This window comes from Panulirus ornatus, chromosome 48 (assembly GCF_036320965.1).
Source record: "Panulirus ornatus isolate Po-2019 chromosome 48, ASM3632096v1, whole genome shotgun sequence".
Lineage (NCBI taxonomy): Eukaryota > Metazoa > Arthropoda > Malacostraca > Decapoda > Palinuridae > Panulirus > Panulirus ornatus.
In genome coordinates this window covers 15,240,312-15,266,741 of record NC_092271.1, presented here as the reverse complement: position 1 = coordinate 15,266,741, position 26,430 = coordinate 15,240,312, and the positions used below count along the sequence as shown (strand labels likewise).

The 26,430-nt window shown below is 48.0% G+C and overlaps 1 protein-coding gene across 8 annotated transcripts in view; it reads right to left on the bottom strand.

Moving 5' to 3' along the window:
* Positions 1-26,430, bottom strand: part of Sarm (sterile alpha and armadillo motif) — a 652,833-nt gene that overhangs the window by 243,780 nt on the left and 382,623 nt on the right. Inside the window, exon 1 of one of the 8 annotated variants that reach the window (XM_071690655.1) lies at positions 342-1,528. The exons of the other annotated variants lie outside the window; for them this stretch is intronic. Coding sequence (XP_071546756.1) covers positions 342-374 — 33 coding nt within the window. The 5' untranslated portion in view covers positions 375-1,528. Of the gene's footprint in view, positions 1-341; positions 1,529-26,430 lie in introns of those variants that run through there. 8 annotated transcript variants of the gene reach the window in all.

The following is a 26,430-nucleotide window of genomic DNA, read 5'->3' as shown; positions in this document are numbered from 1 at the left end:
ATGAAAATGTCTCTTTACCGCACATACAAATTTACATACCCGCAGGACGTGAATGAAACATTATATACTTCATGGAAGTCAATGCAAAATAAAGAATATAAGAAATACATACATTCCCAGGAGTCTGTAACCCGAGGAAGCATAAAATAAAACATGAAAGACGTGGACTGTGCAGGTGAGGAGGGAAAGAGAGGTTGATGGCCTGCTTATACCAACAGGCAAGCAATAGAACCAACACAAACAAACAAGATAAGAACCAATGTGCAGGTAGCAAGCAGGCAAGCAGGCAGGGAGGGAGGGAAGCTTCACTTACAGTACACATTCAAAATACTTTTACTCACAAATCGACCACATAATCTTCGAAACGAATTCATAATTGATGCAAGCCCGACAGGTCTCGGGAGGCTGACGTAGTGCTGGTGGACGCTGAGGCTGGCGGTGTGATGCAGGCCGGAGCTCACTGCCCGAAGGTCGGGGCAGGAGGAGGAGGAGGAAGAGGAGGCGTGGAGGAGACTGGGTTCATGATGCACGTGGAGGCCGCACTCCACCGTCAGCGTGCTGGTGAGGGTGATCCACAAGGGGAAGCTGCGGGCCTCGTCCCGCCACGCGGCCCCATCCTCACCAACCCCTACAGCAACAGTCCCTGTGTGTTCCTCTCGCGTCTTGTACCGCAGAGTGAGGATCTTGGCGGATGACCGCCCCCGTCCACAGTTCCTTGAAGCTGAATTTAATAGCCCACTTCAGGCCAACGATAATACAATATCTCTGTTATGAGCCCGTCTGACGTGAGTGGGTTTTTGCAACACTTCACTTTCAATGTAATGCTTTTTGTTCTCACTTAATTCCACTTAGTAATTTACCTGCCAAATGTGTTGATCGTATCAAGGGTGGCGGAGGGGTGGCAGCACCGGCCGGGATGTACCTCAACACAGCAGAGGTAATCAGTGTAAGTGGGGAGGGCAGCTGCAACACTGGTGCACCAGTAGTGCTGTAGCACCAGTGTTGCACGTCACAGACACACATACACGCACGAGGCTCCGGAAGGTAATCACCTCTCTTTGTTCACAATGTTTCGTCTCGTGCAGTAAACCGAGTGAGTACTGGCGAACACAACACACTGGCTATATTAATAACTGCACCACTGTCACCAGCGAGGCGGGTGTGCTAAGGTGGGGCACTACTGTGTGGCACTGTTGTGTAGGCACTGCTGTAAGGACACTACGTCAGAGGCACTTGTAGGGCACTGTTGCAAGACACTGCAGTAAGGCACTGCTTTGATGGGGTCTCTGTTCTCGTGGACACAGCTTCTACATTAGTCGTTATCTTCACGGTCGATTCACACGTCAGGTTTTACAACGTATAAAAGTTCGGTATCATCAGACGGTCGAGTCACCAATGTGGAGGAGGAGCACGACCTGCCCGAGGAGTGGTATCCCTTGAACGGTGTGTGCCGGGACGGGGCGGGACGGGACGGAACGGGACGGGAGTGTTGCCCTCGCTCACCCACCACGCCCTCCACGCACGCCCACCACACTAGCGCAGGAGGACCGCCCGATATCTCTTATATACCTACAGGCCGACCGCCTCACCACCACTCAACGCTTGGGTGGTGAGGGGCGTGAAGACGTGCGTGGGGAGGAGTGGGTGTGGGTGTTGGTGGACGTGGGGAGGTGTAGGTGCTGGTGTACGTGGGGAGGTGTAGGTACTGGTGTTCGTGGGGAGGCGTAGGTGCTGGTGTAGGTGGGAGGGGAGTGACTGCCAGTGTTACTGACGCCACGTACATATGGAATTCATTATGGGAGCGTTACACGGAAGCAAGCGTACCCTAAAACATACGTCCTCTTATCTGTTGATAATACAGATAAGAGCCTCTCGCAAGGCAAGCAGCATGATATGATGATGATCCTAACCGAAGTACAAAAGGGGGCAGCTTAATCCAGCCCTCCCCAGCAGCAGCAGCAGATAATGAGACTATGGGAAGGCGACAACAGTACAAGGGAGGTTTGAGGGTTATCATGACTGAGGTACGTGTCCGGCCTGGGGGAAGGTCCGCTGCCAGAACTTGACCCCTTGAGCATGACGATGCGACCCCACAACGGCCCAGATCAAAGAGCAGACCATTATTGCTAAAGGTTGTACGTACCCTCGTGCCCAAAGGACTTATATGTCTGCTGTACTGCATTTAGCTATGCCATATATACTGGAGGTATGTGTTTTTGTTGTTGTTCTGTTTATGACTCTACAGGAGACTTAATTCACTGTTGACAATCACGTGCACGAACTCTTTTAATATAACTGTGTCTCTCAGACCATCACTATGTTTCCCTGGGATTCACTCCTCGTCTCTCTCACCGTTCACACTTTACATGAACGAGTCTGTGAACATCACTGTAAAATCTGCCGTTTGAATGGACTTTGGCTTTTCTACACCATACCAAGCCAATGGCTTTTCTGCACCATATCAAGCCAACAGACATGAAACTGTGGCGGCGAGAGATGTATAGTAATACAAACACGACCATCATCACACGGAGGCATGGTTCTTAATGTCGATACGAATATAATCCACAGGTGAAATAGCAGGCTAGGTAGACTTATGAGGTAAACTACCGTCAAGACCAGTGATGCTGGAGGTGGAGTGATACACTAGGTAGACTTATGAGGTAAACTACCGTCAAGACCAGTGATGCTGGAGGTGGAGTGATAGACTAGGTAGACTTATGAGGTAAACTACCGTCAAGACCAGTGATGTTGTAGGTGCAGTGATACACTAGGTAGACTTATGAGGTAAACTACCGTCAAGACCAGTGATGTTGTAGGCGCAGTGATACACTAGGTAGACTTATGAGGTAAACTACCGTCAAGACCAGTGATGTTGGAGGTGGAGTGATACACTAGGTAGACTTATAAGGTAAACTACCGTCAAGACCAGTGATGTTGTAGGTGCAGTGATACACTAGGTAGACTTATGAGGTAAACTACCGTCAAGACCAGTGATGTTGGAGGTGCAGTGATACACTAGGTAGACTTATGAGGTAAACTATCGTCAAGACCAGTGATGCTGGAGGTGCAGTGATACACTAGGTAGACTTATGAGGTAAACTACCGTCAAGACCAGTGATGTTGTAGGTGCAGTGATACACTAGGTAGACTTATGAGGTAAACTACCGTCAAGACCAGTGATGTTGTAGGTGCAGTGATACACTAGGTAGACTTATGAGGTAAACTACCGTCAAGACCAGTGATGTTGGAGGTGGATTGATACACTAGGTAGACTTATGAGGTAAACTACCGTCAAGACCAGCGATGTTGTAGGTGCAGTGATACACTAGGTAGACTTATGAGGTAAACTACCGTCAAGACCAGTGATGTTGTAGGTGCAGTGATACACTAGGTAGACTTATGAGGTAAACTACCGTCAAGACCAGTGATGTTGGAGGTGGAGTAATACACTAGCTAGACTTATGAGGTAAACTACCGTCAAGACCAGTGATGTTGTAGGTGCAGTGATACACTAGGTAGACTTATGAGGTAAACTACCGTCAAGACCAGTGATGCTGGAGGTGGAGTGATACATTGGGTAGACTTATGGGGTAAACTACCGTCAAGACCAGTGATGCTGAAGGGGACGATAAGGGAAAATATCAAAGGCATGAGTCGCCTTCTGCTCCAACAAGCACCTGGAAATATAACGTGGCTCCGTGGGAAGGCCCCTGGACTCATTCATAAACAGGAGGAAGGGTTTCCCCCCAGGGTGCACTAAGTCAGGCAGGCTGCACGGCATGTAACAATAAATGCAGACCTGCAGCAACAAACAACCTGGTGAGCCAGGCCCTCACCAGGGAGGCTTCCTCTCAGCCTGAGCTGCGGGGTAGAACGTAGTCCCCTTCTTCTTCTTCTCCTTCTTCTTCTCCTTCCTCTTCTTCTTCTTCTTCTTCTTCTTCTTCTTCTTCTTCTTTTCTTCTTCTTCTTCTCCTTCTTCTTCTTCTTCTTCTTCTTCTTCTTCTTCTTCTTCTCCTTTTCTTCTTCTCTTATTCTTCTACTTCTTTATTCCTCTTCTTCTTCTTCTTCTTCTTCTTCCTCTTCGTTCTCTTTCCTCGCCTCTTCCTATTCCTCCACCTCCTCCTCCCAGTCGCTTACCTCCCCTCCCCTGCCCTGGCCTCTCCCGTGTCGCCTCCCTGGCTGTCGTCGGCGCCGAGATTCCTTGATATAGTAACCGGAAATGCCCCTCTGGTGCCAAGGATGTTCCTCTGATGTGCCTGGTGATGGGTGTGTGTGTGTGTGTGTGTGTGTGTGTGTGTGTGTGTGTGTGTAATTACCTATTTGTTCTGCACGGGGAGGGAGTTCTACAGTGATGGGAGCCCCATCTCTTGTACTTTCTCTTCATTCATACAACCTTTTGAACCTTCTGTTTGCTGTCCACGTTTACAATGTCATTACTCAAGTTTACTTCATGCATCCATTACTCTATAAAAGGACTTATTTACATTCCTTTTTTTTTTTTACACGTTTCTTGTTTAATCTTATGTTGTGGTCTCTGGATGTTCTATCCCCAAACCTCTCGAAGAATTGTTCACTCTATACGTCATCAAACTGATTCGAAAACTTGAATACTTGTGATTAGGTCATCCTCCACTCCTCTCTGTGCCTCAGCTGTCTTAACTCCGGTACCATCTTTGTTGCTCTCCTCTGCACCTTCTCTATAAGCTCTTTGTGCTTCTTCAAGTGCGACGACCAAACCTGAGAAAGCAGGAGCTAATTTTGGCCCATGCAGGATCCGATCGGCTTTCTGAACATTCCCTTGACCATATACTTCAACTGTATTCTAATGTTTGCCAAGAGACAGTTTGTCACCACTACGGTACTCCTAAATGTGGGACTTTGGAGACTGGCTAAGAACGAAGTCGACTCCCAAGCCCCTTTACACACACACACACACACACACACACACACACACACACACACACGCTCCTGCAGCTTACGACCTGCTTTGTGATATTCTCCCAGAGGCAATCCTTCCCAGTAACCCGACCTCATTACTTTACACCCACTTGAGTTGAATTCCACCAACCATCCATCAGATCAAGTCTGGAGCTTGAATATGTCTCCGTCTCCTTGTTGGTCGATGAAGTCCTCAGCGCTTTTTACCTCAAGACCTTGGCAGCATCATCTGCAAACTTCTTCAAGTCGGAGTCCAATCTTTGTGGTACGTCTTTCTCTGTGAGCATATATGAGAGAGAGAGAGAGAGAGAGAGAGAGAGAGAGAGAGAGAGAGAGAGAGAGAGAGAGAGAGAGAGAGAGAGAAATGAGAGAGTCTTATCCAGATCAGATACAAGTATTATATACTTTGAAGTTCCTGTAAAATTACATGAAAAACTCAAATTCAGCTTATCTACCCCAACTGTGGAAAACGCCAAAAATATGAATGAAATGGAACTGTACAGCGATGTGTGGACACGGCTTGTTCCTGCTAACTGGGCCTCTCTGTCGGTGTGAACAAAGGTTGCATCTTGCGCTCCTGTTCGGACCCACCATTTTGTCTCCATCCATATAGTTTGAGAAATCCTATTACTGTCCAGGACCAGATCACCTCGTAATAGACCATCAGGTCTTCTGTTATCTGTCCTTCCCAGGTACTCCCAAGCGCTACTGTCCTGCAGCATCTACGGAGACTCGTTCCCCACCGTCGGATATTCAGTTATCTTGACTACCATAGCGTACTAGAGACGCCTCGCGAAGCAACGGGCCGTCTGATGAGATTATCCGGGTGACAAGATCCATAAGTAAGCATCAACGGAATACAGGTAGAACGTTGAGGCAGGGAGATGGTGTGTATGTGTGAGCCTCACCAGGGGAGAACTGAGGACACATTAGCCCTGTGTGAGGAACATGAGGAAACTCGGGCCATCTCAGCCCTGAGGACACACTGGTCCTGAGGTTACACTGGCGCTGAGAACACTGACCCTACGATAACTCTGGCCCTGAGGGTCACACCAGCCCTGAGCCTCTCCGACGAGGAGGACAATGTAGCGGTGACCAAACAATGACGCAGCGTCTGGTGATCCCGGCTTCTGACGGGGTAAGGAGGCACCACCACAACACTTGATGGCTGCATCTCTGAGCCAAAGTCTTACTGGGTACTCGTAGTTTCAGTCTCCGTCTCTCTTAGTTTCAAAGTCTACTTCACGTGGTTTCACTGTCTACTTCTTGTGGTTTCATTGTCTACTTCTCGTGGTTTCACTATCAACTTCTTGTGGTTTCATTGTCTACTTCTCGTGGTTTCACTATCTACTTCTCGTGGTTTCACTATCTACTTCTCGTGGTTTTATTGTTTAATTGTCTTGGTTTCAGAGTCTACAACCAATATACCTCTTCAGTCAACACTTTGTTCATCATGACGGATATGTAAACATGATGGCCAAGAATAAAACCCACGTACATGGATCGAATTCATGGTCAGCTCTCTGTGTCTCACACATACTCCATCAGTTCTAGTGGGTTCCAATTATAGCTGCTACAAGAACGAAGATAATGGCCAAGGTGGCTCATGTCGGAGCTCCCACCCAGTAATTTATTTCTGGAGATATTCTGGTGTCAGGCTCTCAATCTTGGGTCAGGCAATATTGGTAGGGTGATCCCGCACCAGCACACATTGACACGATACCATCGTCAACCCCTCCGACTCGGTCCGACCTTTCTGTCACTCGCCCTATTAGTCCATCATGGGCAACCTAGCCAACAGCCGACCATGCCAAACAGCCCAGCCGGTCTGCAGCCCACCTGGCCACTCTCCCGTCCTCCCCGCTGAACCCAACTGGTCATCCTTCGTCCCAACCGCTGACCCAACTGGTCACCCTTCATCCAAGCCGGTGACCCAACTGGTCCCCCTTCGTCCCAGCCGGTGACCTAACTGGCCACCCTTCGTCCGAGCCGCTGACCCAACTGGTAGCCCTTCGTCCGAGTCGCTGACCCATATGGTCACCCTTCGTTCGAACCGCGGACCCAAGTGGCCATCAGTCCACCCAGACAGCCGACTGACGTAATCAGGTTCAGTGGCTCACGCGAGACAGTACCCCACTTGGCAATATGCCCACTACGGCACATGGCCATAAGTGTAGCTAGCCACTACCCCCAAGAGGGACACGAGCCCATCTTACTACTACCCTCAAGTGGCCATCTGACCCATCTTGCCACTATACTCAACCGACACCCCCTTCCCCCTTTTCCATCTAGCAACTCCCTCTACCTGGCCAGTTCCCCACTTGGCCACTATCCTCACCTGGCCGCTGGCCCACCTATTCCCAGCATCGGTGGCGTCGGCGGCGTGTTGTTGGCAGAGTTAGAGGAAACATACAGACGGGACGGAGTCAAGGAACTCTAATGAGATCTGAGAATATACAAAATTCAGGATGTTATATTATGATCACACAAGCTTCCTGGAGGGACGACGACCCGTGTCCCAGTTTAGCTGAGGGCCAGACCAGGGCACAAGGGGGGAAGTTGGGTGGAGGCGGAGGTAGGCTGGCTGGACGGGCGGGTCTTGGGTGGAGGGGTGTGTGTAATCGTGGAAGTGTGGGAGTTTACGAGTCCAGATGTGAGCAAGTTGATGCCAGGGTGAGTGGGTATGAGTATCGCTGGGTATTAGTAATGAATGGGGGGGTAGTAGGCCCACAGTCAACCCAGCTGTTCATCCTCCCCTTGGTGCTGGTCGATAAATGGGCACCTGGCGTAGGCTTTAGCAATCACGAGGTGACTTCGACTAGGGCGGACAATCTCCAGTGCCATTTCGGTTACCATATAAAAAAAAAAAGAAGTGTGAGTAACGGTGGGTTAGTAAGGGCTGGGGCGTGTGACTCCCTACTTTAACCACGACAAAAGACAATCACTGTTTACATCCGGGTATGTCCCCGACACCGAGCGAGGGTGACAACCATCTTGACCATGGTTGGCCTCAATCAAGAGACCATCGAATCCACCAGGACCCTCCTAACAGTGGCAATCCTTCACAGAATTATCCACTTGTGTTGAGTATCTGTAAATATACATCATTTCAACTGTCACCCCAACCAGGTACTTGCAGTCCACTACTTTTAAAAGGCTTCTGGGAAACTTCGATTGTCTCGGCGCCTGGATAAAGAAAAGCGTTCATCACCGTCTGAGAAGCATGTCTACCGACGTCACCCTCGTACTTAGCGAGATGCAAGAGGGTTCGGTGTTCGCAGGGAGGAAAGGGAGCAGTGGGCAGGGGGCTCAGTTATCCCAGGTCGTACCGGAAGTACATGATGGGAGATGGTGGTTCAGCGTCACGGTGTCCACAGATGGATGGGGTCAGACGGAGAAGGGACAGGAGGAAAGCAAGCTTCGATGTTCACAGGTGACACTGGTGTTCAGCTGTTGAAGGAGAGGAGGCAGCTGGGAGGTGGTACAGGAGGAGGCCTGACCACCCTCTGGCCCCGGGACGTCACCATCACCAGACGTCCACCGCCGCTGCCAAGACGTTACGACGGAGTGTCCCGAGAACACCTCAGCCTGGGGCTCTGCTCACGCTACTACTGTCACTATAGTTACCTTTCTGTACTGTACTGTACTGTACTGTACTGTACTGTACTGTACTGTACTGTACTGTACTGTACTGTACTGTCCTGTGCTGTACTGTACTGTACTGTCCTGTCCTCTACTCTACTGTACGGTGAAGGAGTTCTACACCGATGGGACCCCATCACCTCATCACCGCTAAGTTGAGATGGTGATGCACCTTGACTCTGGCCCCTGCAGTTGGAGTCCTCCCAGCGCATCCCAGGTTCGGATCTCGACACGAAGCTCCGTCGTACATTACTAACAAAGGCCCACCCGGGGGTTGGGGGGGGGAGATTACTGTGAGCAATGGACTCATGGAGGAGGGCAGGATAGGGCTGGGTAGAGGAAGGATACATGGGCAAGGTAAGGGAAATGGGAGGGATGAGGGAGACACGAGGAGTAAGTGAGTGAGCGAGCTAAGAAGAAGCTATACAGGAGGGGAAGGTGAAAAGGGAAGGACAAGGGAAGCGGAGGGGAAATGTATGGGGAGGGACATGTAAGGGATAGGCTAAGAGTGGTGATGGGAAGCTGTGGTGGAGGGAGGTGGGGTGCTGGCTGGGGAGCCGGTGGAGGGAGGTGGGGTGCTGGCTGGGGAGCCGGTGGAGGGAGCTGGGGTGCTGGCAATATATAACAAGGGTGGAGAATAATGTGAGGCGGGTGTCATGTCTGACACCAACATAAACAAGCAAGCAATTCTACTCGTGTCAGGATCACCTGCCTGGCACCCATCTGCCTCCTGTACCTGTGGCTACACACACTACCTCCCTCACCACAGCCACCTGTCACCACACTATCTCCCTCACCACAGCCACCTGTCACCACACTACTACCTCCCTCACCAACACCACCTGTCACCACACTGCCTCCCTCACCACAGCCACCTGTCACCACACTGCTACCTCCCTCACCAACACCACCTGTCACCACACTACCTCCCTCACCACAGCCACCTGTCACCACACTATCTCCCTCACCACAGCCACCTGTCACCACACTACTACCTCCCTCACCAACACCACCTGTCACCACACTGCCTCCCTCACCACAGCCACCTGTCACCACACTACTACCTCCCTCACCAACACCACCTGTCACCACACTACCTCCCTCACCACAGCCACATGTCATGTACCACTTGTCACCACACTACCAGCAACCACACAGCGACGGTAGTTATGATCTGTAGTCACGCCCCACCCACTTCTATCCCACGAGGCTCCAGCACCCACCTACCGTTCAATCCCCCAAGAGTCTCAGTGTACGACCTGGAAGATAGACTAAACTGGAAGGAAAACATGAGCACCATAACCAAGTCCCTCTGCTATCCACTCTACATCCTCCGTAAGACCCAAGACACCCTGAGCCTGAACTCAAGGCCGTTTCACACAGCTCTCTTTCCTCCCAGACTCAAGTATGTCTCCCCAGCCTGGTCTTCCTCCTCATCCACCACACACCTGGGGCTACTAATAACGGCGCAGAGAGGCGAGGTCATGCCAGATCCTCCTCAGTCCCTCTTATAACATCATCAAGGGGCGTTAAACACATTCAGTCCCTCTTATAACATCATCAAGGGGCGTTAAACACATTCAGTCCCTCTTATAACATCATCAAGGGGCGTTAAACACATTCAGTCCCTCTTATAACATCATCAAGGGGCGTTAAACACATTCAGTCCCTCTTATAACATCATCAAGGGGCGTTAAACACATTCAGTCCCTCTTATAACATCATCAAGGGGCGTTAAACACATTCAGTGCCCTCGACGTTCGTCAAGCATCGCCCAGACCTTCCTCCTCCTCCTCCTCCTCCAATAGTTCTGTCAGAAGCTATTACGTCACTCCCTGCGCCACCTCCTCCCGCCACCTGGAACCCCCCCGAGCTCCTCCAGTCCTTCTCTAGTATATTACCACCGGGCTGGTCACGATGGTAGAGGTAATAGCCGACGGCAAAGGTGCTCTGAGATATGCTGTTCTCAATCTGGAGTTTCTGTACCTGCTCAACAGTATTGTTTTTGGCTAAAGAACAGTTTCACGGTGAATTTTCTTCGATAACCATTGGACTGTCACCTCCCAGTCTCTTTAACCCCTCCCTCCACTCCTTTCATTCCACCAGTGTCTAAATGTATGTATTTTCGGTATATTTCGAGCTACAGGATGCAATTAATTAATCAAACCTTCACTTAATATTATCATTATTATCATTATTATTATTATTATTATTATTATTATTATTATTATTACTATTATTATCATTATTATTATTATTATTATTATTATTATTATTATTATTATTATTATTATTATCATTATTATCATTATTATTACTATTATTATTATCATTATTATCATTATTATTATCATTAAATCTATCTTCATTACTACTATCAAGATACCAACAGTGATGCACCATCTGCCTATCACCATCACTCACAACACAGTTTGCCTCATTACCATCTGCGACCCTACACCACCTGTCACACACACACACACACACACACACACACACACACACACACACACACACACACATGGCATCACCATAACGACCATCACCATCTGCTCACCATACGGATGCTCACGATCACCATATGCGCATCATCGTCTGCATCACCAGCTGTTGCGACGCCACCTCCCCTTGTCTCAACACCACCTGGCCAGCGCCAGCATCAACGCCTCCCGCCAGCGCACCTTTAAAAGGGCAGCCAAGACAGACGAGAGGTAGGGCGGGGAGAGGGCCAGGCAGGTGTACCAGCCAGGGATGTATCATGGCCCAACAGCATACATACAAACACACAATTATCACTATGGAGCAAGAAGACGACGGTGCGACCTTGAAGTATGACGGTGCGATCCTTGAACACGACGGTACGACCCCGACGTACGACGGTACGATCCTTGGGTATAGGGTGCGTGGTGCGACCCTGAAGTATGACGGTGCGATCCTTGAACACGACGGTACGATCCTGAAGTATGACGGTGCGATCCTTGAGTACGACGGTACGACCCTGAAGTATGACGGTGCGATCCTTGAACACTACGGTACGACCTTGAAGTATGACGATGTGATCCTTGAGTACGATGGTACGACCCTGCAGTATGACGGTGCGATCCTTGAGCACGACGGTACGACCCTGACGTACGACGGTACGATCCTTGGGTATAGGGTGCGTGGTGCGACCCTGAAGTATGACGGTGCGATCCTTGAGCACGACGGTACAACCCTGAAGTATGACGGAGCGATCCTTGAGCACGACGGTACGACCCTTGGGTATGACGGCACGACACTTGGGTACGACAGTTTGATCCCTAGCTAGGTACAATGACCTACATAACGTGCTCAACGGTTTGCAGGGTTCTAGTCAAGGTTTGTTCCGCAGCGCTCATGAGACGCACCGTCGTGCTCAAAATATGCAATGAACAAGGACTTTGTTCTAAATATATTCCAGACTTGTTAAGGAATTTCGCTCCATACGATGACGATAAAACTTTCGCTTGTGAGTCACAGGGTGGGAAAGGGGCGAAAGTTCTGGGAGCGTTGAAAAATGTGTGGAGGCGAGAATGTTATCTTGGAGAGCAAAAATGGGTATGTTTGAAGGAACAGTGATTCTAACAATGTTATATGGTTGCGAGGCATGGGCTATGGATTGAGTTGTGCGGAGGAGGGTGGATGTGTTGGAGATGAGATGTTTGAGGACAATATGTGGTGTGAGGTGGTTTGATCGAATAACTGATGAAAGGATAAGAGAGATGTGTTGTATTAAAAGGAGTGTGGTTGAGAGAGCAGAAGAGGGTGTTTTGAAATGGTTTCGTCACATGGAGAGAATGAGAGAGGAAAGATTGACAAAGAGGATTTATGTGTCAAAGGTGGAGGGAACGGAGAGAAGTGAGAGACCAAATTGGAGGTGGAAGGATGGAGTGAAAGAGATTTTAAGTGATCGGGGCCTGAACATGCAGGGGGGTGAAAGGCGTGCAAGGAATAGAGTGGAATGGAACGATGTGGTATACCGGGGTCGACGAGCTGTCAATGGATTGAACCAGGGAATGTGAAGCGTCTGGGGTAAACCATGGAAAGTTTTGTGGGGCCTGGATGTGGAAAGGGAGCTGTAGTTCGGTGCATTATACATGACAGCTAGAGACTGAGTGTGAACGAATGTGGCCTTTGTTGTCTTCTCCTAGCGCTACCCTCGCGCACATGCGGGGGAGGGGAGTTGTCATTTCATGTGTGGCGGGGTGGCGAAGGGAATGAACGAAGGCAGAAAGTATGAATTATGTACATGTGTATATATGTATATGTCCGTGTAAGTATATATATGTATGCATTGAAATGTATAGGTATGTATACGTGCGTGTGTGGACGTGTATGTATATGCATATGCATGTAGGTGGGTCGGGCCAATCTTTCGTTTGTTTTCTTGTGCTACCTCGCTAACGTGGTAGACAGCGACAAAGGATAATATATATATATATATATATATATATATATATATATATATATATATATATATATATATATATATATATATAAAGTACCCTAATTCTTTCATTGATGAATCCCTTAAGTTAGAAATCATTTTATAGAGCTGAACCCAAACCTCCCATTGACACCAAGACTCTTTTAGTTCTCCCTTTTAATAATGATTTTACTTTACTTCCCATGTTGCTTAAATCCTTTAATGTAAATCTTGCCTTCAGCAACAATAATACTATAAAGAATATCTTAAACAGGAACCCACCAGAAAATTCTCCTGGGTGCATCTATAAAGTGCCATGCGGATACTGTAATAAGTTTTATGTTGGGCAAACTGGTAAGGATCTTTCTGTTAGACTTAAGCAACATAAATATAGAACAAGAACAGGACAAGAATCAAATGCCTTGTTTAATCACGTTAAAAACAACAATCATTGTACTGACTGGAGTAATGCCATCTCAATTATTAACTCTAACTCCAATACCACGAGAAATATCATTGAATCTTCTATTTCTAAAAACACAAAGAATTATAACCTTAATATTAGTGAAAATCTATACAAATGGATAGCTTTATTGTTGATAAAATTTGTAAATAATTTCCCTTCTTGTCTACATAATAAGCTTATGATACGCTCGTTGTCTATCTTGGACAATCGCATGTTTACCAAATGGCGTCCTAGCTACGTCTCTTCGTTGTATATTACCTGACTGTTATATTTCTCTCTTGTGTCTCCCATGATGTGATTATTACACGAAAGTGCACTTGAGAACTTATCGTGTTTCATTTTCCCCACGGACTCATGGAAATATATATGTATATATATATATATATATACATATATATATATATATATATATATATATATATATATATATATATATATATATATCAAATATAATATATATATATATATATATATATATATATATATATATATATATATATATATATATATATATATATATATACTCACACACACACACACACACACACAATGATAATAGTGTACCAGGACAGCGGCATCAGACAGTAAACCTCGTCACAAAACATCCCTTTAAGATACAGCAATTGTGAGAGGGAGAAAAAACAAATAACATATATTAAACGCAGCCACCAATTACGTCACAGATGAGAGCCATTAGAGTGACAGTAATTTCAAGACGATTTGGAAAAACATAGTCGACCAGCTAAATGTAAACCAAACAACAACAGATGATGCAATGCAGACACCTTATATATATATATATATATATATATATATATATATATATATATATATATATATATATATATATATATATATATATATATACACTACCCTTACACTAGTAACCTCTCGCGAGAGGTTATGAAGACACATACCCTCAATCACTGGTAACAGTGATGACAAGTCTACACCATAGCCCTCCGTCAGTGTCAAAAGTTCTGCAGGTGATATCAGCGGGTCTTCCGTATCTCCGCCACCCTCACACATAGCAGCAGCGGGAGCACTATGGGCCTCAAGTCACGGGCTGTAACACACCGCCAGCAACACAACAACACCCACCCGCCACACTCACATCGTCGTCAACACTCAATTGACTTCCGTGCGTCCCTCGTCACTACCATGAACACATTCCTCATTCTGATCTTCCACGAAAACACTGAGAGGAGAGAGTCAAGGGTAGTGGATTTTACGGGGGGAAGTGACACCAACGCATCATACACACGTTCCTCAACTACCGCTGGACAGTCAAGAAAGTTCGAGTGTGAGGTGGGCACATCACCATGACTGACTGTGTGAGGAGGTACGAGTGTGAGCTTGCTTGTCCGTGGGAGGGTTAATCTTTCTATAAATCAAGTGGCATGCAATAAAGCTAAGCCTATATCTTAACTAACTTGCGACGTAACTTTTTACACGTATTTGCATACCTAGAAAAAACTTAATAACTTCATATATATATATATATATATATATATATATATATATATATATATATATATATATATATATATATATATATGAATGTATGTATTCACGTATATGCGCGCATGCATGTATATATCTAAGATGCAGGTATGTTACCGGAGTCCGACTTCATAAGTGAGGCTCGGTCAGCGTTAACGGACGGAAAGGAACACAGTCTTATTGAGGATCTTTTCGCTCCGAAGGAGTCTTATATTTCCTTGCTCCTCTCTGGGACGCAGCCACATAAGAGAAGTCCTGGGGTTCTATGATCAAATATATAGTCATGTGGGAGTTGCTGGATTTAATGGCTATGCACAGGTGGCTGCAGGGTTAAGCCAGATCCCGCAGCATAATAAAAGTAATTATATAAACGCTCATAAGGTTATGTCGTGATGTAACAGGTTGACAATTTTAGCACGACGGTGAGATCCCTAAGACACGACCTCTACGACCCTTTTTATTCATTTATTTATACGCCTAATTATCATTAAAAGCGGTTAATCCGCTACAGCAGGGGGTGAGAAGGCAGACAGTGTATCGTGCGGCCGGCAGCGGTATCACGGCAGCATGGTAGTCTCGTACCTTGCGTAGGGCTGGGTGACCTTGACCTTTAACATTTCGACTTCGTAGCTAACAGAGATCGTCATTCAGCTGAAACCCAATATGAATATATACACCACGTCTTGCAATGACTGGGTAATCCTAATAAGAGATATAAACCAGATTGGTACTTAATACAGACAGGAGGAAGCAATGATTGGGCAAGTATATATCAATTGTCGACGTTTCCCTCTATGAGGTGAACAAAACCTTAATAACAATGCTAATATCACGCACCAGCACAACAATACCACACCACCATAACCAGAGCCACCAACATACCGTCACCAGCAGAGATACCCACACTGGGGAGTTCCCCCTACCCTGAAAGAACCCAGGGAAAGCCTACATAGAAAACGATGAAAGACCAAGTTCCTCGGATACCCCATCCAAGAACGTCAGTCTTTTTTTGTTTCTTTTTTTTACAAAGTTTACTGTTTTTGCCACACTCAAGGCGGCTAATTCATCACGGTGGCCATGCTCACCCTGTGAGCGTTAGGGCAAGAGGATCACAAAGGGTCTTAATCTGTCCCCAGTGGACAGATGAATTATAACATCAGTTGAAACCTTGTTTATGACATAAGCTTAAAGTTATGTGAAAAGACTTAAGCTTGCTGCATCCACAGGCTTCGTGACGAGACTCTGTGCGGTGGCAACTGTATAATAATACATAGAAACATTATATATTTATAAAATCATCCTTAGAACTGACTCAAAAACTTATATTCCGACAGAAGTTGCCCATGAGGTGACAGACACTGGCAACAACCAGGGAGGCAGAACAGGAGCAGGAGAGGAGAGGAAGAGCGAGAGGCGTGTGTCACTCCCAAGTGGTAACGGGAGCTGACTGTACGCAGGTAATGAGGGAGATGATGCATGATGACCCATGAATATGAAAAAAATAAAAAAAAATGTGGGGAGAATAACGAGCAACACATGGCCGACCATGAAGTGAAGCTAGAGATTCTCATGAGGTCATGGCGGTGGAGACGTGATGCCAGGGATGGTGCCAATAGATGCCGGGTGACTCAGGCGCTACCTGGCACTCTGTCCACACACCTCAAGTACAACTGTCAATCCCAGAGCGTTGCTGCTACGCCGGGACCACACCACGGCTGGGTCGTCCCCAGACCAACACGAGTGGTTGTATGTTCTCGCTCAATATAACAAGGGTTCCATCAAGGCCTTGTGTGCACTGTACACTCGCTCTGCTGCGGTCGTACGTGCGTCAAACTGCCGATGTCCTGATGTCGGACTGTAAGACATTTCTGTTGAGTCTCTGATGTCTTCTGTAAACAGACAGGGAGACAACACGTCCATACGGCTTAATCAGGCTGGCCAACACACAGACGCCAGGCTGGAGTCTGGGTCGACTGCCACCTGTTACCACTGCCGGATAGGCTTGCGGTCTGAAATAAACACAAGTTTGCGTTCCCGGGGAGAGGAAAGACGAACAACAGAGAGCGTCGCCCGTGTGCAGCCGAGTGTACACTGTACACGTTGTGTGCCAGAGATGTGTGTCATGAGTGAGGGTTCGGGAGGGTTACAGCCGCTGCTGGACTGTACTTCCTGCCGTAATTATTCTGGTAGAAGAAGAGGAGGAGGAGGAGGAAGAGAAGGAGTAGGAGATGAAAGAGTCAAAGGGAGGCGCTTGAACAACAAGAACTTCAGATCAAGCTGTTTTCTGACCGAACGTTATACCACATGCCCACAGTTCTGACACTGGAGGTCTTGATTGAACGGTTCGTAGTGCATCTGGGACATGAAAAGTAATCTTTAATGAATATTCTCTTCTTAAAATAGATCCAATCCTCTCTCGGTAGCATATGATTACCCCAAATGTTACAATGTGAAACAAACCCGTAGGAGGGGAGGGCATACATCATGCGAGTATGAATGTCGAAGGCGGAGGAGCGTAGCGCCGCCAAGCGATTAATATAGCTGGGATGTGTGGGTGGCTGGGTGGTTGTGACGGCCTACCAACAACCACCACCAGCCAGCAGCACAGGAGGGCAGAGGCAACCATGTGACTCTTCGCTGATCATGTCTTCCAAAGTCCCTTGTGAGGGAATGTTTATTCTTGAGTGGGTGGCCGTGGTCAGTGTAGACACAGATTTGGCCCATTCCAACAGTCCATTTGTGAACACCAGGAGGAGGTCACACCGAAGGTCATTTCCCCACTCTCCTACCCCCTCACTACGTAACACCGCGACTCTACATTTTCCCCCGTCACTCCGTAACACTATAATTCTCCCTACATCCCCGCCCCCCTCACTACGTAACACTGTGATTCTCCCTGCATCATCTCCCCTCACTACGTAACACCGTGACTCTCACTACATTAACCCACGTCACTACGTAACACCAAGATTCTAACTACATTTTTTCTATACACTCCTTTGAAACCTGACATACACATTTCGTGGGCAAGGATATCAATGTGCCATTACGATAGACAGACTTTCCTCACACGCAAGTCAGATGTCAGAGTGGCTAGGTGATCGTGTTCCACTCTCTCTCTCTCTCTCTCTCTCTCTCTCTCTCTCTCTCTCTCTCTCTCTCTCTCTCTCTCCATCCCTCCGTCTCTCTCACGCACGACGTCAGAGCGGCCATGGCTCGTTGGCTGGTCACTTGAGGTTTAGGCCTCTCCAACAGTGAGAGTCATTATGGCCGTCAACATCGTGTCATTTCCAACATCTTCCCCCACAGATAATATGTTTAACATCTTCTTCAGCTGTTCAAGATTATATCAAGACTATATGTATTGAGCCCAAGAGTATACACGTCCTGACATTATCCCTTAAAGTTTGAAGTCAGAAGATATACAGCGTCCACTCAACTTTTATATGAATATACTTTTGGAAACAAAACACAATCTCTCCTTTAATGAACGCATCTGGCAAACTCCCCTGTGCGTGATACAGGGTGATACAGAGCAAACCATACGCAAATCTATGCAGAAATCTGATTTTTCTTTTTTACTTTCTTTTCAAGGAAGTTCTTGTGAGTTGTCACACGCTGGCCAGACTACAAAGCAACACCTGAACAGACACGAATCTTATGATTCGTTACGGTCCTCCGTCCGTGTGGTGGTGCTGCTGCTGCCTCGCCTTGCTCTGGGCCAGTAGTTGCTCATCATTGTCTCCCTTCACGCTACTACCCGCCAGTGACTCCCGTACTACTACTACGACGTGAGCCTCGAAGCATGACGGAGTTAGCCTTGAAGGTGGGAGGACAACCGGGCCTATGACCTGATCTTTAAGTGTCCTAAATGACACCTTTCCTGTTAAGCGCTGATGTGAACAGCGTGTCAAGCTTTCGACTGTAAACTACTGCTTACAAAAATGAGTTTACATCTACTTCCACTACTGATTATATCACGTGAGTTTACAGTCGCCATGTTGTGCACGTCACACTATAGCAGCATCACACTTCCCACTCGACCAGTGGGCCCGTCAATGCCCTGGCAGATGACCAGATGTAGCTACCCACTTATCCTATTCTGTAGGCCATTGTGGCCGCCGCCCACCTACCACTGCTGGTGTAGGTGGTGGCCACCGGTCGTTGCCCAACACATCACCACCCCACACACACACACACACACACACACACACACCACCTCCTCCTCTTTGGCTCACCCACCCTGCAGCTGTTGCTGGAGGGGAAGGATCACGAGAACCCGTGCACGATGCACCGCGCCGACTTGACACACGCGCTACCCAGCACTGGTATATAATTCCCACACAGTGTTGGAGAGTCGTACACACGCCAGTCCCCAGCCGCCACCGGAGAGTTATAAAGTGAACTCAAATATGAGGTCGTCTTCATCCACACGCGTTAGAAAAGCCGAAGGAAACTCCCTCGATATTCTTGAGTCTGATCAATGAGAACGTCAAACAGAATCAGTCCCATGACCAGAGTCGACACAATGCCACAATAACCCGGGAACAAAAGAGGAGAACACTTCACCAAGGAAGCAGCTGTTGACTTCACGTTATCTGGAGGTGAAACCGTTGAGAGTTAACCATAGACAGACAGAGACGAATGTCTAGAGGGAAGACTAGAGGGAAGAGGTAAGGTTACACTTGAGGGCTGGGGGTCTACACCAATAAAGACCACACTGTGAACTAGCGTTAGGGACACAGCTTACCTCATCTACTCCCGACCACAAGGCACAGTTCAGCAATATTCCTAGAAATTTGATGAAGCTTTTCGCGTCAAGTCGAAGGTTGTGATTCTGGGAAAATCGGCAAGAGATAAGGATGGTAAGTTCGAGTTCCAAGAACGTACGACAAAGATGATCATTTTTCAGAGGGAATGAAGGTGAGAGCTGAGGACACTCCCTAGAGAGGAGGGGCTCCAACCACTGCTTCTGCAGGTGACAACATCAGCCCAGAAATCTCTCTCTCTCTCTCTCTCTCTCTCTCTCTCTCTCTCTCTCTCTCTCTCTCTCTCTCTCTCTCTCTCTCTCTCTCTCTCTCTCTCACCAACCAAAAAGGCTGAGGACAGGTCATCGTGAGGAAATGGGGCCCATGCCAGGCACATCCACCCCCAGTTCCCTCAGTGATCCACTGATGCTCGTTAATGGTAAACCTCAGCATGAATCATCGCCCTGACCATCCCATAAATAACTCCGCCTCACCACCATCATGACACTCCTGCTTAAAACGAAGTGATCAGAAACTGACAGACGAACTATCACTTCTAAGAACCGCAAGTCTCCCTACCAAATCACTGTAACGATTTCTCATATATATATATATATATATATATATATATATATATATATATATATATATATATATATATATATATAAAGAAGGATCACAATCAAGCGCGTGATCAAGTATATTCCTATGAGTCTACGGGGAACATGAAACACAATAAGTTCCCAAGTGCACTTTCGTGTAATAATCACATCATCGGGGGAGACACGAGAGAGAAATATAACAGTCACTCGAAACATAGTTTACTCTTCAGTCACTGAGTGGATAACATTTCTAACAGCATATAGGCTTCTCCTTCACGTACACGTACATAACTTCGTGGAGTGGATCATAAGTGCGGTGCAGCAGGCGGCCGTCGGAGTGCTCCCACTCAGCGCTTCTCACAACCTCTCCTCCAGTCGACCACACCAACAAACAGCAGCAGTAATACCATAACGCCTGGATCAGCGAGTGAGTCCACGTTTAGCACTGAGATGGTCCTGCACCTCCAGTAAGTGGCATCTGCGGACACGTACTTGCATCGGGGAAGCCTAAAGAGGCTGAACATAATCTCGTCTGAACGTTCACTTGTTCAGTTGTTCACCAGTTCAAAAAACACGACCCGAGAAGTACAACGCCGCCTGGAAGGCCACAGCTGCCGTACCCTCTGCCCAACACCTGCAGGCAGTGATGGCAGATTAATCTTAAGACAGCTTTACTTCAAGGACTCGTTACCATCCCTGCTGGTCGGTCGTTTTGAGACTAAGCTCCCATGAAGGCGAGCTGCTCCGTCATTCTCTAATATGATGGGTCATGACAGCACTACTGCCGCGTGAGGACACCTCAGGGATACACTCTGTACCAACTTAATCACTTCTTGGCTTAATCCGTCGAGACGGTGAAGTTTTAGCCTTGTGACCCAGGCTTCGGTACCTCTTACTGTACCTGAAGCACTCTGTATCTTACCGTACCTGTAGCACTCTGTATCTTACCGTACCTGTAGCACTCTGTATCTTACTGTATCCTTGCACACCCCAGTTGTCGACTGCTATTCTACACTCTCTGTATCTTACTGTATCCTTGCACACCCCAGTTGTCGACTGCTATTCTACACAAACAATCGCGTCCTTCGCTTCACTGTGGAATTACCTCGCACGTATACATTATGAAGCCTCTCTCACCTCTCCCGCCACAGGTAATGTATACTATAAGTGTTGTTACGCATCCCACAGGATGCTGTGAACGTTCCCTTTACACAGCAAAGATGGCAATTATTATAATAATTACGTGGCCGTGAGTCTGGAGCGGCCAACCCACCCACCACCTTCCCTAGTGACACCTCTACTGCCGCTCTGTTGTTACCATGGTAGGCAAAAAGGTTCACCCGCTCCTTCCCCCGGCTCTCTGCGAGGACCCCACCACCAACTTCACTGAGCCAGACGTTCAGGAAAAGCAAAGGCTGTCACGTTCATCCTCAGACCTTGGGTACGGCGGGAAGGTGAGGAGGAGACGCCGCCGGACTCCTGTTCATCCTCAGACCTTGGGTACGGCGGGGAGGTGAGGAGGAGACGCCGCCGGACTCCTGTTCACCCTCAGACCTTGGGTACGGCGGGGAGGTGAGGAGGAGACGCCGCCGGACTCCTGTACACCCTCAGACCTTGGGTACGACGGGGAGGTGAGGAGGAGACGCCGCCGGACTCCTGTTCATCCTCAGACCTTGGGGACAGCGGGGAGGTGAGGAGGAGACGCCGCTGGACTCCTGTTCATCCTCAGACCTTGGGTACGGCGGGGAGGTGAGGAGGAGACGCCGCCGGACTCCTGTTCACCCTCAGACCTTGGGTACGGCGGGGAGGTGAGGAGGAGACGCCGCCGGACTCCTATTATTGTCTCGTGGGTGGATTACTGGCCAGTATACCTCATAATGGGCGACGGTCATGAAGATGGGGGCCATCAGTGCTCATCTGTAGCGTAAGGAGAGGGAGTTCTACACTCGTGGGGGTCCCATCCACAGAATGTATTCCACTGCAACACAACTTCTTAACCTTGTGCATTCTGCCACTGTTTACGAATTCGTATTTCAGTTTGTTCCATTCATCCATTGTCACTCTTATAAAAAGTCTTCTCTTAAATCTTGTGCAACTTTTTTTTCCCGTTTTTTAATTTCATGTTCTATTCATTCTGGTTCTTCTGTCTTAACAGCCTTCCAAGAACTGTTCAGTGGTGACGTCATCAACTGGTTTAAAACCCTTCTTCTTGGTGGTGGTGGCTCTGACGTTGATGGTGGAGATAGTGACGATGGCTCTGACGTTGGTGATGGAGATAATGACGTTGATGGTGAAGATAGTGACGATGGTGATGGCTCTGACGTTGGTGATGGAGATAATGACGTTGGTGGTGGAGATAATGACGTTGGTGGTGGAGAGAGTGACGGTGGTGGTGGCCATTGACGGTGTTGTTGGTGAGTGTGACGGTGGTGATGGTGGTGACGGCAGTGATCAATGGTGGTGACGGTGTGGGTGATGACGCTGTAGCGCTGGGCTACGCCACAAGATGGCAGAGAAATTTCGGGCGAAGGATCCTCCACTTAAGATCCTACACTCTGGCTAGGATGCGCCTCTCTTCCTACTGTCGCTTTGTCCAGAGAAAAAAACGAAATTAAAACCACCAGATTTGGGCCTCGCGTTACCTCGGACATATCACTATAGATCGTCTCGGACCACAGTTGTGGGTCACGACTGCACACACATATGCCTGAAGGTTCACCTATATATCTGCATCTCATCACCAGTGACATCCTCTGGCTTCAGACTGCACACTTCCCTCCCCGTGCACCGCCTGCTCGCTGCCACACACACACCCGACATATTCTCTCTCTCTCTCTCTCTCTCTCTCTCTCTCTCTCTCTCTCTCTCTCTCTCTCTCTCTCTCTCTCTCCCGCAGCAGCAGCACCAGCAGCATCTTGCCCTGACACCATCGTGAGGAACGTCGCTTCACGAGGTAAGGACGAGGTGGCTAGCCATCTCAACGTTCGCCATGCCACCATGACGTACGTTCACGATGTCTGCAGCGTTCCTGTCCAGACCTGATGTCCCTCGAGTTCGTCCACGCAGTGCATCCCTCCATCGCTGGCAAGTGGGGTCGCCACGACACAATGTGCATCCCTCCATCGCTGGCAAGTGGGGTCGCCACGACACAATTAGCTACAGGTCGCCACGCCATCCGTAGATACAGGTCACCACTCCATCACGAACTAGATGTCCATACTCCATGGGTACAGGTCACTACTGTACTAGTTACAAGTCTCCCCCTCATCAGCAACTTCAGGTCACCACTTGGGTACAGGTCACCACTTCAACCCTAGCTTCAAGGCACCATTTTCTTTCCCTACGTCACATCAGCATCTTTCGGTAAATTCAATTGGGCTGGACGTGGCTCATGAGGTAAGGTGGCCGTGGCTTCCATAGGAGCAGTGTAGCCTTGACGTGACTCCCATGGTAGGCTGGACGAGGCCCCCACTGTGGGCGGGACGCGTGGATCCTATGGTAGCAGTGATCTTTAAGCACGTTTCCTCCTCCACAGGCTTCGGTGAGGCTGGTACCTCCTTACTGCGTACAGGCGAGAGATTAGAAACGTTTAGTACACCGGAGGTTCCAGTACACACGCCATGGATCTACGTGACAAACGTTCATTCGGACGCCAAGTTGTATTTTTCTCTGCGGCTTCTCCCCTTCTTCCTCCTCCTTCGTACCCAAGAGATCCCTGGATAGGCTATTACGCCCAAGGGTCGTTCCGTTGTGCTCAAAAGGTCGTAGTTTTGTTCTCAGTGCTGGTCGTACCGCAAGGATCGTACTGCTTTGCCCAGGGGACTGAAGCAATATGATGATGGGGTAAAGTCTAAGCGGAGGCAGTACATTAATGAAGAATTACTTTTGTCTGCCTCACATTCTGCCTCTTCGATATCTCTTCATGAGTTTCAAACTTGTCTTCTCTTGGTTACTTCCTCTTCAACTCCTTGTGACTCACTTGCCAGAGTTTGATGCTGTGTGATGTCTTGTCTCACAAAGACATTAAGACCTCTCACATTCTGTCTCTTCTACATCTCTTCATTAGTTTCATCCTTCATTCATATCATGTTAGTATCTGCATTACTTACTGCTCATCTTAACCTTCTTCCTTCCTTATGTTTCTGAGGAAAGGGTCGGTCCCGTCAAGTAAACTCCCTCTGTATAAAGAAAAACTGTTGTTACGTGAATTCAGTCAGCAAAAAAAAAAAAAAGAAAAAAAAAAAGATTCTTTGATCTCACAAGGACAAGAATAGTCTCCCAGACTCGTACTTTGTAAAATCTGTAACTGACTGACTTTAATTCTAGGATCATCATTTGTTTTTGAGTAAACTGGCATAGACGCATTCGTCTGTGTGGGTGAGGGGAAGTACGAATGTTACTTAAAGTGGTGATGTGTGTAGACGTGCATGACCACAGAGGCGGGAGGAGGAGGAGGAGGAGGATGCAGCGGGTGACGCTGTGTATCAGGCGACCGTTGTACTGTACAGGAAATGTCTCCGTGTCAAGCGATACACACACACACACACACACACACACACACACACACACACACACACACACACACATACACACACACAACACTCCTGACGTAAGACGCTCCGCCTCACTTCCCCATATGTGCGCTGGGGTAAGTATGATATGTGTGCTTCTGTGTGTGTGTGTGTGTGTGTGTGTGTGTGTGTGTGTGTGTGTGTGTGTGTGTGTTTAAGCTTGGAACGCACAGCCGTGAGCAAGTCATCACCATTACTTTTAGCCGGATATGTCAAAGGCCCGCGGGAAGGTCTCCGCACACAACCATGGCCTGGGAATCATCTAAGCCCCGCACATCACCTCGCAAGTCACGCGTCTTTGTATCTCGACTTACTTGGGTAACTGACGCCGCCAACCTTGCATGCCTCAGGTGCGGCAGTCCCCCGCCAGTCGACCTGTCTCGCCGAGTCCGTCATGACCATCATGACGTCGTCACAGTATTCCCTCCTAGACCTAATATGTGAACGATGGATGGGTCGGTGATCAGTTCCACTCGTCGCTCGGCCGCTGACTATGGCCTGTCGGTTCCTGAGACTCAACGAACGGTCTTCCGTCACCAGTGGTCCTAGCGGGACTCTAGTCATCCACCTACAGAGGGTCAGACACCAGCTAGGGCCAAGGTCAAAGTTCAGGTCATCATGCCTAAGGAACGAACCGTCGTGATGTAAGGATTACGATTCTCGAGAGTGGACAACACATACAACATGCCCGTTTTCACATGCTTCCTATTCTGCCTCTATATTTTTTTACATTTCGTCCACCTAGTGAAAGACACATCATTCACCTTCATGACACGGAGGGATCACGAGACGATACTTGACTGGGGCTGACAGGCGGGAGCCACCCACCACCACCCCTCCAGCCTGACACCTACAGTCCAGTCCAGTGGCGCCGCCACAGCGAGGGTGGCGACAGATGGTTCTACAAGATCTATTCCCCGACCTCAGCTGACTGCCCTCCACCAACCCCGCCAGACTGCTCAGGTACCTGCTACATGACCTCTTGTTTATTCCAGTCTACAACATGGCAACGGACAAGTCATGGTGGCCATGAAAGAGAGAGAGAGAGAGAGAGAGAGAGAGAGAGAGAGAGAGAGAGAGAGAGAGAGAGAGAGAGAGAGAGAGAGAGAGGGGGGGGAGAAAGAATACTTCCCACGTATTCCCTGCGTGTCGTAGAAGGCGACTAAAAGGAAAGGGAGCGGGGGGCTGGAAATCCTTCCCTCTAATTATTTTTTTTTTAATTTTCCAAAAGAAGGAACAGAGAAGGGGGCCAGGTGAGGATATTTCCTCAAAGGCCCAGTCCTCTGTTCTTAACGCTACCTCGCTAATGCGGGAAATGACGAATAGTGTGAAAGAAAGAAAGAATATATATATACATATATATATATATATATATATATATATATATATATATATATATATATATATATATATATAACATTTCTTCAGAAGGGGCTCTTCTCCTAAAGGCATAAAGTCTCGAGAGGTTAGGTTGACTGTGTCCAGCCAGAGTCATGCCCTTCACTCCCCATAA